Genomic DNA, 14751 nt, shown 5'->3' with positions numbered 1-14751 from the left:
CATCGCAGGCCAATACTAACGTGGTCGTTTGGGTTTGGGAGGAGGGGGCGGAGCTTTCTTTGCCTTGTCTGCCGGTGGGGTGCGGATAGACTGAGGAACGATCAGAATCGGAACTGGAGCAGCAGCCTGGACCGGAGAGGGGGATCCTGGGGTCGGTCAGAACACAAATCATGAGGAACAGAAGAGATGTAACACAGAGTGAGTGATGAAGACTTGTGTGGCTTTCTGCAGTTCAGTTGGAGAGTGGCAGGATTTTGTTCTCAATGAGCTGGACCCCCCACCACCCCCCCCGCCCAGAGTTCCCACCCAGCAAACTGGTCCTGCACTTAAAGGGAACAGGCCGATGTGATTGCACTCGCTGCATTGCCCCAGCGCATCCTAATCTCAACCTTACTGCACCAGTGTCACAGCCTTAACCTCCAACTAACCACCAGCGTTACAGCCCTAACCTCCAACTAACCACCAGTGTCACAGCCCTAACCTCCAGTGTCACAGCCCTAACCTCCAACTAACCACCAGTGTTACAGCCCTAACTACAGCCCCAACTAACCGCATCAGCCAACCTTGCACCTCCACGAACTAACCACACCTGCAAGCCCTATCCTCTGCTAGGTGACCACAACAGCCTGTCCTACTCTTTAACTAACCACACTAACCAGCCCTACACAAAGACCCGATGTTACTAGTTCCACAGGTGTGCACTGGATATTCTTCAGCATCACCTATCTCTCCTTCAAGTGGACTTTGTGTCCCCTACAATTAGGAGCACACCTTTGCCATCCAATGTTTAGTTAAACAATGTGACCCCCGAGACTGTGACAGTAAGAATTGCCACTGTGCCCTCGCACGTGCTGCCAGATTCTCCCATCTTTCTGGAGGGTAAGGCCAGGCAGACTAGGAGCCCACAAACTGCTTTATTTACTCAAACTATACATGAATAAACAGATTACCGTTTTCCACTGAGATACATCCATTGACCACCACTTCTCATACCATTAAAAATAATGACTGCTCTAGGCAGACTTCACTTACACACTAACTGTCCAAGTTAACTGGTAATCTCAGAGTAAAATAATACCCGTTCCCTGGCCCCTCCCTCAATTCCAGGTGTTGAAAAATGGCCAATGGAGCTGCCAGTAAAAGGTAACATCTAGAATTAAAGCAGACCCCTGGACTTGGAAGCTGGCAACATCTGCATGCCTGTTCAGCTAAACCCCCTGCCGGGTATAATGAATGAAAATCATCCCATCCCAGGAGGCATTTAGTCAACATTCTACATGGCCTGTGTCTCTCGGAAAGTTAATCCGTTATAAACTGAATCTGACTTAGTATCAGTAAGATAACAAATTAAAACAAAGCAATATCCCTCCCAGAATGTTACACCTTACTTAAAACGTTAGGTTGAGTTGGTAATGGTGCGGAGGAGCCATGCAGTAGGTTACAAACTGTACACCTTGAATAGGAACAGGCTCATAGAACACCAATAAAGCATGTAAATGGAATCAGGACTTAAATATTAAGCTGAAGAGTCACTGGCCAGAGAGTGACATCCCGCCTATTCCTGCTCTATTTGTAGCTTCAGGTTCAAACACATGAACCCACTGAGCCCTGGGAGATGGTTTGGATTTGAAGATCATCTTATCCCATGTGGGCAGACCATTAACAGACCAGCACAGAGAATCCAGTCTGTCTGAACCTGCCCTGGCTGCCCCAGGAGACCTGTACTGGGATCGACAGCTAGTGGGAAGGTCCGGCCTTTAACTAAATCCCTCCAGGAACAGCATTTACCTCACAGCCTGGAATCAGAAGTCAGGGACACTCCGATGCTGGTATTGGTCTCAAGGTGGAGCAGTAGAGAATGCTCCTTCACAAAGTTAGCTGGCAGTAAACTTCCATGAGGAATGGGCCCAATAGACGAACAATCCCCTCAGTCAGGCTCATGTTCAACCTCACTCAATTCACCCTCTAGTGTGCCAACACACAGACACACTTACACACAGCCTGCTAGTCAGAATGTCGTGGGTTCAAGCCCCACTCCAGAGACATGAGCACATAATCCAGGCGGATACCGCAGTGCTGTACTGATGGAGTGCTGCACTGTCGGAGGGTCAATACTGAGGAAGCACTGCACTGTCGGAGTGGCAGAACTGAGGGCGTAAAATATCCTATTTGAAGAAAAGCAGGGGAGTTCTCCCCAGTGTCCTGGTTAATCTTAATTACTCAAACAACATCACTAAAAAAGTGACCCAGTCATTATCACATTGCTGTTTGTGGGAGCTTGCTGTGCCCAAATTGGCTGCTGCATTTCCTACATTACAACAGTGACTACATTTCCAAAACTACTTCATTGGCTATAAAGCGCTTTGGGATGTCTGGAGGTTGTGCAAGGCGCTGTAGAAATGAGAGTTCTTCTACACATACTGTGACACGAACCCTGTGCGAGATTCATCACTTTGACTCGTGAGCTTCATTCAACAGATTCTGATTGCTGACTTTTCCCCAAAGAGAAATAACCAATTCACAATTCTGCGCTTGTGACATGAGCAAAAAGATTGCAAACAGTGGTGTTCAGGTTCGAAGGTGTGACCGGCCGTCCCAATTCCACCCCCCCCCAACCAACCCGCACTCTCCCTCCCCTTCCCCGCCCCCCCGCGCGCTCTGCCTCCTGACCCATGCCCTCTTCCCCCGACTCCCGCGCCGTCTCCCACCGCAACTTCTCCCCCCCGAGCTCGCTTCCCCCGACCCCTGCCCTCTTTCTCCGCTGACCCATTACTTGCTCGCCTCTCATGGAGGGAAGAGGAGGAGGGCAAGGATCAGGTGAAGAGAAGGCCTGCCTCGCAAAGAAAGAGCCCGTGTGCGGCACCCGAGGGCCCTACCTTCTGAGATGTTGACGATGAAGGGGCTCTTGGGTATTGGGGCCCCGGCGAAGGTCACGTGGATGGCGTGAGGGCCTTCGAGCAGGGGCTTGTAGGTGCAACGCAGAACACTGTCGCCTTTGTCCTCCAGAATCACCTCCACTGTGTCTCGCCGGCCCTGGGGATCAACAATGACAACCCCAACATCTCCCGACCCGGCACCTGAGGGGAAAGGTCAAGAGTCAGCACAGGTTAAATCGACAGTGAGATCCATGATTTGGCACCACCTTCAGCAGGTGGGTTATGAATTCATTCTAGATTGTTCTTCGAACAGACCATTGTGACAGAATCAAAAGCGGGTCTTCCCCGACTCACCAGCCCGCCCCGCCACCCCCCCCGCCACACCATATCCCCTGATAACTTGGGTACAAAATCAGCTAAGGGATAGGATGCAGAGAGTAGTGGTGAATGGATGTTTCTCTGACTGAAGAGAAATATGCAGTGGGGTCCCCCAGGGATCGATATTAGGACCATTGCTTTTTATGGGGGGGTTGTAATAGAGCAACCAGGGAGAAACTATTTCCTCTGTCAAGTGGGTCAGTAACCAGGGGTCATAGATTTAAAATAATTGCCAAAAAGAAATAGAGGGGAAATGAGGAGAAATTTTTTCATAGAGGGTTGTTGTGATCTGGAACACACTACCTGAAAGGGTGGTGGAATCAGCTTCCATAGCAATTGGACATGCAGTTGAAGAGGCCTAATTTGCAGGGTTAGGGGAAAAGCTGGGGAGTGGGACTAAATTAAATAGTTCTTTCAAAGAGCCGGCACAGGCGTGATGGGCCGAATGGCCTCCTTCTGTGCTGTATCATTCTATGATTCTTTGAGTAATGACATCTATTCCAAAATCAGTTTTAAATTTACTTTTCCCTCTAAACAACGTCTCGTTAACCTTCGCTCCAGCCAGGAGTTTCAGACTCTCTAATCTCTAGTTTAAAATTACATCAGAGATTCAGGGACTCTCCGACCACAACTCCCCCACAAACCAAGCCATTATTCCCCCACAGACCGGGGCGAGTGGCTACTTCACTGCGCTACTTACCTGCAGTGTAAATGTCGAAGTATGTTGGCTTGTTGGCCACATTCCCGTTCAGCTCCAGACCAGGTCCTCGGGCAGTCACCTTGTTAGCATCACCCAGCGCCATGCCAATGTGGACATTGAATGGGCTTTTGTCAATCTGCTGCCCAGCAAAGAGTACCGTTACCTAGAAACAAGCACACGGACTGTGGGATTAATGCGATGAAGAGATTGTGGGCTGAGGTTTCCATGGCAATTCCACGATGTCCTTCCAGAACTTCGGCAGAAACTCCGGAAATCTCTAAACGACAGTTTAGACCATTTCCATGGAGTGGAGGGGTCAGGAGATGTGGCCTAAAGGGTTAAATTGAGGACAGGTCGCATAAACTAGGCTTGTATTCCCTCAAGTTTAGAAGATTAAGGGTTGATCTAAATGAGGTGTTTAAGATGATTAAAAGGAGTTGATAGTGTAGATAAAAACAATTTCCTCTGGTTGGGGGGGTGGAAATCCAGAACATTTTTGTTTGTTTGTTTATGGGATGTGGGCACCGCTGGCAAGGCCAGCATTTATTGCCCATCCCTAGTTGCCCTTGAGAAGGTGGTGGTGAGCCGCCGCCTTGAACTGCTGCAGTCCATGTGGTGAAGGTACTCTCACAGTGCTGTTAGGGAGGGAGTTCCAGGATTTTGACCTAGTGACGATGAAGGATCAGCGATATACTTCTAAGTCAGAATGGTGTGTGACTTGGAGGGGAACTTGGAGGTGGTGGTGTTCCCATGCGCCTGCTGCCCTCGTCTTTCTAGATGGAAGAGGTCGCGGGTTTGGGAGGTGCTGCCGAAGAAGCCTTGGCGAGTTGCTGCAGTGCATCTTGTAGATGGTACACACTGCAGCCACGGTACGCCGGTGGTGGAGGGAGTGAATGTTTAAGGTGGTGGATGGGGTGCCAATCAAGTGGTCTGCTTTGTCCTGGATGGTGTCAAGCTTCGAGTGCTGCTGGAGCTGCACTCATCCAGGCAAGTGGAGAGTATTCCATCACACTCCTTACTTGTGCCGTGTAGATGGTGGAAAGGCTTTGGGGAGTCAGGTGGTGAGACACTCGCCACAGAATACCTAGCCTCTGACCTGCTCTTGTTGCCACAGTATTTATGTGGCTGGTCCAGTTAAGTTTCTGGTCAATGGCGAGTCCCAGGATGTTGATGGTGGGGGATTCGGCAATGGTAATGCTGTTGAGTTTCAAGTGGCGGTGGTTCGATTCTCGCTTGTTGGAGATAGTCATTGCCTGGCACTTCTGTGGCGCAAATGTTACCTGCCACTTATCAGCCCAAGCCTCAACGTCATCCAGGTCTTGTTGCATGCAGGCATGGACTTCATTATCTGAGGAGTTGTGAATGGCACTGAACACTGTACAGTCATCAGCAAACATCCCCATTTCTGGCCTTATGTTTGAGGGAAGGTCATTGATGAAGCAGCTGAAGATGGTTGAGCCTAGGACACTGCCCTGAGGAACTCCTGCAGCGATGTCCTGGGGCTGTGATGTTTGACCTCCAACCACCACAACCATCTTCCTTTGTGCTAGGTATGACTCCAGCCAGTGGAGAGGTTTTTCCCCCCCCCCCCCCGATTCCCATTGACTTCAGTTTTACTAGGGCTCCTTGATGCCACACTCGGTCAAATGCTGCCTTGATGTCTTGGGCAGTCACTCTCCCCTCACCTCTGGAATTTAGCTCCTTTGTCCATGTTTGGATCAAGGCTGTAATGAGGTTGGGAGCCGAGTGGTCTTGGCGGAACCCAAACAGTGAGCAGGTTATTGGTAAGTGCCGCTTAATAGTATTGTCGATGACACCTTCCATCACTTTGCTGATGATTGAGAGTAGACTGATGGGGCGGTAATTGGCCAGATTGGATTTGTCCTGCTTTTTATGGACAGGACATACCTGGGCAGTTTTCCACATTGTCGGATAGATGTCAGTGTTGTAGCTGTACTGGAACAGCTTGGCTAGGGGCGCGGCTAGTTCTGGAGCACAAGTCTTCAGCACGATAGCCGGGATGTTGTCGGGGTACATAACCTTTGCTGTATCCAGTGCGCTCCGCCATTTCTTGATTTCACGTGGCATGAATCGAATTGGCTGAAGACTGGCTTCTGTGGTAGTGGGGCCCTCAGGAGGAGGCAGATATGGATCATCAACTCGGCACTTCTGGCTGAAGATGGTTGCAAACTCTTCAGCCTTGTCTTTTGCACTCACGTGCTGGGCTCCACCATCATTGAGGATGGGGATATTCATGGAGCCTCCTCCTCCCCCGTTATTTGTTTAATGGTCCACCAGCATTTACGACTGGATGCGGCAGGACTGCAGAGCTTTGATCTGATCCGTTGATTGTGGGATCGTTTAGCCCCGTCTATAGCATACGGTTTCCGCATGCTATATGGGGACATAACCTTAAAATTAGAACTAGGCCGTTCAGGGGTGATGTCAGGAAGCACTTCTTCAGACAAAGGGTTGTGGAAATCTGGAACTCTCTCCCCCCAAAAAACTATGGATGCTGGGGTCAATTAGAGCTTTCAAAATTGAAGTCGGTAGATTTTTGTTGGGTAAGGGTATCAAGTGATATGGAGCAAAGCCAGGTAAATGGGGTTGAGTGCAGATCAGCTGTGACCTAATTGAATGGCAGAACAGGCTGGAGGGACTGAATAGCCTCCTCCTGTTCCTATGGCGAGGGGGTAGGTCAGCGAGCTTGCCCCGTGGAGAAGCTACTGGCCTGTTGACCTCGTGGCTTTTCCCAGCTCCTAAACATAGCTCTGCTCTCCATGATCTCTCACTGAAGATCAGGGGAATCTCAGAAGGAATCCCAGGCATGTGTCTATCAACACAAGAGGTGGAGATTTGCTGTGTGCAGAGCAACTTTCAACAAAGCGCAGTAAGGGCAGGACATGGGAGTGGGAAGTGTAAGTGGGTTAGTGGAGAGGGGAGGGAATTGAGAGGTGGATAGAGAGCTTATCCTGGGGGGACTGGGGTGTCCTGAATGGTCAGAGAGTTACCTTGTGAAGTCCAGCAACTTTGGGTACGTAGGACACGGAGTACGTACGGTTCTTGTCATTGTTTGCGGTCACTCTCGCCTGTACAAGGGAAAGGAAACAATTCTGAGCAACAGTCATTCTGCACTGGAACCGGTACCAGTGCCGGTCCACTCCCCCCCCCCACCGGTCACTCCATACCCAGAGCTGGTACCGGTCCACTCCCCCCACGGTCACTCCATACCCAGAGCTGGTACCAGTCCACTCCCCCCACGGTCACTCCATACCCAGAGCCGGTACCGGTCCACTCCCTCCACGGTCACTCCATACCCAGAGCCGGTACCGGTCCACTCCCCCCACGGTCACTCCATACCCAGAGCCGGTACCGGTCATTTCCCCCCACCGGTCACTCCACGCCCAGAGCTGGTACCGGTCACTCCCCCCACCAGTCACGCCACACCCAGAGCCGGTACCGGTCACTCCAGGAAACAAGTGATATGTATACAGTGCGATCCCAGGCCCACACCAGTCACGGCACACCCCGTGACACACACACACACATTCCAATCTCGTGACACGCGCACAGACCGACCCCGCAACACACACACATTACCTCTTCAGTATGGCCTTCGGGATCCTCCACAAAGACCAGGACCTCCCCAAGACCAGCATTGATTGTCTCCACCGTGAACTCCGCCGGCTTTAGGACCACGTTACCCTGGGGCTCGATCCCTGCAACCAGGTTAAACATCAGCCAATGGGACTGGACATCAACTCACCACACACACTGTAACATTCCTACCCGGGTCAAAGGGCACATCCAAACTGACCCGAGGCCAATCCTTACTCCAGGTCAAAGGGCATGCCCAGTCTGACCAGACACTGTCCCTTATCCCAGGTCAAAGGGCACGCCGAGTCTGACCCAACACCATCCCTTACATCAAGTGAAAGGGAATGTCCAGACTGATCGGTCACCATCCCTCACCTGGGGTCAAAGGGTATGTCCAGTATGACCCGCCACTGTCCCTTACCCCAGGTCAAAGAGCATGGCCAGACTCACCTGACACCACCCCTTACCGCAAGGAACAGGCCCATGCTGCTCAGTCATAGCACAAGGTCAGGCGCTGGGCAGTCGGTGGCCCAAGGTTCAGGCAACCCCTGGGGTACCCTGCTTTCAGGGGGGGGGGGGGGGGGGGGGGGGGTGGTGGAGGGGATTAGCCTTACCTGGCCCAAAGGCATGAGCTTTCTTGGGGTTGAGTTTGGTTCTGAGGGGGGCACCAGGCTTGAGCTTTGCCTTGGGGAACTGGGAGAGGTAGGTCATCACCGAGTGTTCATCTACATTGGGGTCCACAATCTCCTCGGGGGCAATCACCTGCAGAGGGGGGAAAAGAGACAGGCGGTGAGAAAATCGGAAATCAGAGCTGGGGGGGCAATGAGAGAGTGAGTGAGAATAAAGAGTAGGGGGAGTGAGAGAGAATGGAGTGACAGCGAGGAGCGAGCGAGAGATTGCACGAGTATTTGAAGAGTGAGAGCACAAGCGAGCGAGAGGGCGACAGCTTGAATTCACTGACTTCAACAGAGCCTTAGTGTGACGCAGGGCTGGTGTTTAGCGGCGAGTGAGGGAGGGATAGTCCACTGAAGCTGCTCCACAGATTCGGTTGTATCTGCAGAGGTGAAGAATGATGACACTCACCTGAGGGACCCCCAGCCAATCATCAGCCTGCTGCATGGCCTCCCGGGCATTGTCCACAGGTTGGTTTGGGTCCCAATCATGCCAGTCAGGGCACAGACCTGTAGGGAACAAACAAACATCTTTCAAACAAGAAGCAACAAAACATGCACCGTCTGATCTGTCCACAGCACGCGGCTAGGAAAACCCACACACCCAACAGAGACGGGGGACTGCCCCTCTGACAGTGCCACACTCCCGCAGCACTGCCCCTCCAACCGTGCAGCGATCCCTCACTACTCCCCCTCCAACAGTGCAGCACTCCCTCAGTTCTGCCCTGGCAAAAGTGCAGTGCTCCCGCACTACTGCCCCGCCAACAGTGCAGTGCTCCCTCACTACTGTCCCTCAAACAGTGCAACGCTCCCTCAGTTCTGCCCTGGAATGTCAGCCTGGATTATGAGCTCAAGTCTCTGGAGTGTGACTTGAACCCATGAACGTCTGACTCCGAGGTGAGCATGCTACCCACTGAGCCACATCCGACACTGACAATAAAGGATCCAGACATCGCACAGATACAGGGAGGTTTTATAATCCCTCAGACACAGAGATCAGGGTCACCCGTATCTAATCCACAATGTAACCTCGTGTTGGGAACCAGGACACTTGCAGTTAGCCAAAGGTTAGCACAGAGTGCTCCCTCTTGAAGATTTGACTGGAGCAGGCACCTCGCTCATTCAATTATCAATACAGACATCCCAACAGTAGTGTACACTCAATCGGCACTCCTACACAAGGCTGACAATGCACAACGCCAGCCCCTGCTCACATCTGGTTCTCTTTATCCCGGGTTATACAAGGATCTATTAAATATTCCCAACAACACCAATTCATAGTGCTTTCAAATCCATCCCACCGGGCTTCGCTGACTCATGGGTGCACGTCAAACCTCTGATAAACAGAACTCAACCACCGACAGTGTCCACAGTGCCACGCCCCACACACGGCCTATGTGGATCAGTGCCCACGGCAACAATCGCTAAACATCAACTCATTCTGAGAATGTGTAGCGGGGAATGCACAGCAAGTGAACTAGTGGGATCTTGCTGTGTGCAAATTGGCTTCCCTCAACCCCACTCACCAATCTCCCCGAACCCCACTCTCGCCATTTCCCCGAACCCCAACTCTGTGCAGACACACATCTGATTGGCCTTTGACCCCACTGACACTATCTGTTTCAGCATTCTTCCTCGGCAGCTAATTCCACAACCCGATCGCTCTTCAGGTCAAACAGTTCCCCACTTTCTCTAATGACCGAACAGTATCTATCCTCCTTGGGTGGGGGTGGGGGTGGAAGCTACTTGGGGTCCCTTTGGGTTGAGGTGGCTCCTTGTGGAGAAGGCAGGCGATGGGAGACTGATCCCAGGCATCATCCCAAGGGGCTGGTGATTTGACCCAGCAGCCTGACTCACTATCGAGTGAGGGTCCACACTTCTTCCTCTTGAGCTTCTGTCCCGCAATCATTGAATGCCCGAGTATAAATCTCCAGACTCCACCGATTAGATTTCCAACTGACACACAGTACCGTGGGTCTCCCATTATCCAGAAATTCTTCCACCACCCGCAGTAACCCCCCCAAAAGAAACTTCCCCACCATAAACCCCCCCGATCAGATTGTTTACTTGACTACAGAATCCACTCAGAATCTGACTCTACATCCTCGTGGTTCTGGCACCCAAATAGGGCGTTCTACCCCCCCCACCCACCCCCGCCGGCTCTGCAGCCTCAGTGGCTCACCTGGGGCACAATTGTCCACCAAAGCCCCCAGTGCCTTGCCGTCCTGCCAGTCCCGGTGAAAGTTGGTGATAGGAAGCTGTGGAATCTTGTTCTGGATCCATCCCAGCAGCCTCTGCTTGGGAGTCTGCTTCTTGATATCTTCATCGTCCTCATCCTCCCACATGGGCATGGAGATGGAGTAATGGAGGATGAGGGTCCAGATCAGGCCCAAGATCAGCTTCAGGTTCCCATCCACAATGGCCTTACTGTCTGTGAATAACAAACGGGGACACTGGTTAGAACGCAACAACATCAAGCATTTAGACAGCGTCAACAACACAGAAACACAACACAAGACGTAGATGGAGGGTACTGAAGGTACAGTTAGCGAAGAGGCTGACACTGCAATCAAAGGTAGTGATTTCTAGGAGGCTTCTGTAGGTGGTGGGGCGGGATGCAGGGGGGGTGTAAAGAGAGGGAGGAGTTCAGGGAGAGAGTTCCTGAGATGGTTGAAGGCTACAGTTACTGAAGGGCCCATAGATGCACGTGCCACAGGCAGAAGAGTAGAAGACATGTCGGAGCACAAATGGGCAACATGATGCTGCACAGGGAAAGTGGGATGATGGGGTCAAGGGGTATAGGGCCGGAGAATGCTAGTCACCTATTAATCTCCTCCCACAGCCCATGTAAATTCTCTGCTATCATTGACTATCCCACCCAACCCATGCTGCACTTGTCCTGGGAGTGTTTGCTGGGACAGTGTAGAGGGAGCTTTACTCTGTATCTAACCCGTGCTGTGCCTGTCCAGCTCCTTGAATATCGGGCGGTGTTTACAGGAAAAATACAGCCTTGAGATTCATGAAATGGGAAGTGTTCTGAGCCATGACCTCCCGTAGCCTGATCAAAACAAGGGCTGGAAACCGCCCCCATGAGTAATTCTCCCGCTGTGTGAGCAACATCTGCCCAGCTGTTGGAGCGATCACTCTCGTTCGTCTGGAGGTTTACTGGACGGGATCACAGCCAGCTACGTTACACTCAGTAATGTTGCAGTGCAGCCAGGGGGCAGATCCTGGGTGATTTCAGAGCCTGCATTTCCCTCCCCATCGCACTGTGCGGACCACAGAAGGATTTCCTCCCCATACAGAAGCTGTGTGGTGCTGGGCTGAGCTCCCAGTGACCCCTGCTGCTGTCACAGAAAGGAACACCGCCGTCAGAAATTCCACAGTCAACGGAAACTTCAGAAGCTCAGAAATTTCCACCAAAGGCTGCCCCTGCCTGGATCACCTCCTGCACTAACCACCTATTCCCAACACATAACATATCCCCTTCCCCAGCACTGCATGCAGCCCCTAGGGAGGTCCAACTAACCCCTCCCACACACTCCTGTATCTGGGGGGGGGGGGGGGCAACAGGTGGAGAGGGGTCGCTCCCACATGATGTTTGTTGAATATACAGCAAATCTTTGCTCACTCTCCATACCAGAGTAATCCTTACTCGACCATCGTTACCAAATAAAGGAGAGAAGAGACAGGCAGAGACATGGAAAAGAGAGCACAGGCGAGCAAAGCAGAAAGGAGAGAGCGCGCGAGCAAAACGGAAAGGAGAGTGAGCAAAGCGGAAAGGAGAGAGAGCGCGAGTGCGAGCAAAGCGGAAAGGAGAGAGAAAGTAAAACGGAAAGGAGAGAAAGTAAAACGGAAAGGAGAGAAAGTAAAACGGAAAGGAGAGAGAGAGAGAGAAAGTAAATAAAACGGGAGAGAGAAAGAAAGTAAAACGGAAAGGAGAGAGAAAGTAAAATGGAAAGGAGAGAGCGAGAGAAAGTAAAACGGAGAGAGCAAAACGCAAAAACGAGCGAGAGCGCAGAACAAGCGAGCGAGACTGCTGCACACATTCTACAGATAGAAGGTGACGTAAAATCCAAACTATTTGTTCAGACACAAACCGGTACAGAGGTTCATCGGCTTGACTGACGACTTATTCATACTTTACCATGAAGGATGTAGAAAACACCACAAGGCAAAGAGTTATCTCTCCAACTAAATCAATGACTCTACAGTTAGTGAGTAAACCCTCAGTGTGAATAAACAGTGACTCTGTACAGTTAGTGAGTGACCCTTAGCCTGAATAAACAGTGACTCTGTACAGTTTCAGTGAGTGACCCTTACCCTGAATTAACAGTGACTCTGTACAGTTAGTGAGTGACCCTTACCCTGAATTAACAGTGACCCTGTACAGTTTCAGTGAGTGACCCTTACCCTGAATTAACAGTGACTCTGTACAGTTAGTGAGTGACCCTTACCCTGAATTAACAGTGACTCTGTACAGTTTCAGTGAGTGACCCTTACCCTGAATTAACAGTGACTCTGTACAGTTAGTGAGTGACCCTTACCCTGAATTAACAGTGACTCTGTACAGTTTCAGTGAGTGACCCTTACCCTGAATTAACAGTGACTCTGTACAGTTAGTGAGTGACCCTTACCCTGAATTAACAGTGACTCTGTACAGTTTCAGTGAGTGACCCTTACCCTGAATTAACAGTGACTCTTTAGTTACACAGTGATTAACCATTCATAGAATCATGCAGCACTGTGGAGACCATTCAGCCCATTGTGCCTGTGCGGCTCTTTGAAAGAGCGATCCAATTAGTCCCACTCCCCTGCTCCTTCCCCATAGCTCTGCAAATTTTTCCCTTTCAAGTATTTATCCAATTCTCTTTTGAACGTTACTATTGAATCTGCTTCCACCACCCTTTCAGTCACAGAATCACAGAATCCCCACAGTGCAGATAGAGGCCATTTCGGCCCATCGAGCCTGCACCGACACATATCCCACCCGATCCCCGTAACCCCTACACCAACACATATCCCACCCTATCCCCGTAACCCCACATATTTAATCCCCCTAACACTAAGGGTCAATTTATCATAGCCAATCAACCTAACCTGCACATCTTTGGACTGTGGGAGGAAACCAGAGCACCCGGAGTAAACCCACGCAAACACGGGGAGAATGTGCAAATTCCACACAGACAGTGCGTTCCAGATCATAACAACTCGCTGTGTAAATAAAAAACCTCATGGTCTTCTCTGGTTCTTTTGCCAATTACCTTAAATCTGTGCCCTCTGGTTACCAACCATTCTGCCACTGGAAACAGATTCTCCTCATTTACTCTAGCAAAACTGGTCATGATTTTGGAACAACTCTATCAAACCTCCACTTCGCCTTCTCTGCTCAAAGGCAAACAACCCAGCTTCTCCAGTCTCTCCACATAACTGAAGCCCCGTACCCCTGGCACCATTCTAGTAATCTCTTCTGCACCCTCTCCAAGGCCTTGACATCCTTCCTAAACTGTAGTGCCCAGAATTGAACACAATATACCAGCTGAGGCCTAACCAGTGATTTATTGAGGTTTAGCATAACTTACTGGCTTTTGTACTTTATGCCTCTATTTACAAAGCTAAGGATCCCGTAGGCCTTTTTAACAGCCTTCTCAACTTGTCCTGCCACCTTAAGATTTGTGTACGTACACCCCTGGGTCTCTCTGTTCCTGCACTGCCTTTAAAATTGTACCATTTAGTTTCTATTGCCTCTCCTCATTCTTCCTACCAAAATGTATCCCTTCACACTTCTCTGCGTTAAATTCCATCTGCCACGTGTCTGCCCATTTCACCAGTCTGTCTACATCCTCCTGAAGTCGGTTACTCTCCTCCTCATTGTTTACTACATTTCCAAGTTCAGTATCATCTGCAAACTTTGAAATTATGCCCTGTATATTAATGTCCAAGTCATTCATACAGATCAAAAAGAGTAGTGGTCTGAATACCGACCCCTGGGGAACACCACTGTATACTTCCCTCCAGTCTGAAAAACAACCGTTCACCACTACTCTCTACTTTCTGTCCCTTAGCTAATTTTGTATCCATGCTGCCACTGTCCCTTTAATCCCACGGGCTTTTATTTTGCCAACGAGTCTATTATGCGGTACTGTCAAACACCTTTTGAAAATCCAGATACACAACATCAGCTGTACTACCCTCCCCCTCTTCGTTACATCATCAAAGAACTCGATCAAGTTAGTCAAACACAAATTGAAATTCGTGCTGACTTTCATTTATTAGCCGATGCTTTTCCAAATGCCAATTAATTTTGTCCCGAATTATTGACTCCAAGTTTGCCCACCACAGACGTTAAACTGGCTGGCCTGAATAAACAGTGACTCTGTACAGTTACAGTGAGTGAGCCTTACCCTGAATAAGCAGTGACTCCGTACAGTTAGTGAGTGAGCCTTACCCTGAATAAACAGTGACTCCGTACAGTTACAGTGAGTGAGCCTTATCCTGAATAAACAGTGACTCTCTACAGTTAGTGAGT

At 50.4% G+C, this 14751-nt stretch overlaps 1 protein-coding gene across 8 annotated transcripts in view; it reads right to left on the bottom strand.

Annotated features, from left to right (window-relative positions):
- Positions 1-14751, bottom strand: part of flncb (filamin C, gamma b (actin binding protein 280)) — a 64135-nt gene that overhangs the window by 48171 nt on the left and 1213 nt on the right. For 4 of the 8 annotated variants that reach the window (XM_086010518.1, XM_086010522.1, XM_086010519.1 and 1 more), the window contains exons 2-9: positions 10405-10653; positions 8635-8732; positions 8166-8313; positions 7555-7673; positions 6966-7043; positions 3955-4117; positions 2877-3077; positions 21-146 (exon numbers count right to left, since the gene is read on the bottom strand). In XM_086010518.1, coding sequence (XP_085866644.1) covers positions 21-146; positions 2877-3077; positions 3955-4117; positions 6966-7043; positions 7555-7673; positions 8166-8313; positions 8635-8732; positions 10405-10653 — 1182 coding nt within the window. The remainder of the gene's footprint in view (positions 1-20; positions 147-2876; positions 3078-3954; positions 4118-6965; positions 7044-7554; positions 7674-8165; positions 8314-8634; positions 8733-10404; positions 10654-14751) is intronic. The other 4 variants (XM_086010520.1, XM_086010525.1, XM_086010521.1 and 1 more) reach the window with 1 other exon arrangement.

Source organism: Somniosus microcephalus, chromosome 17, assembly GCF_052327205.1.
Source record: "Somniosus microcephalus isolate GS21.2 chromosome 17, FLI_Smic_1.0, whole genome shotgun sequence".
Classification (NCBI taxonomy): domain Eukaryota; kingdom Metazoa; phylum Chordata; class Chondrichthyes; order Squaliformes; family Somniosidae; genus Somniosus; species Somniosus microcephalus.
This window is presented reverse-complemented; position numbering and strand designations above follow the sequence as displayed.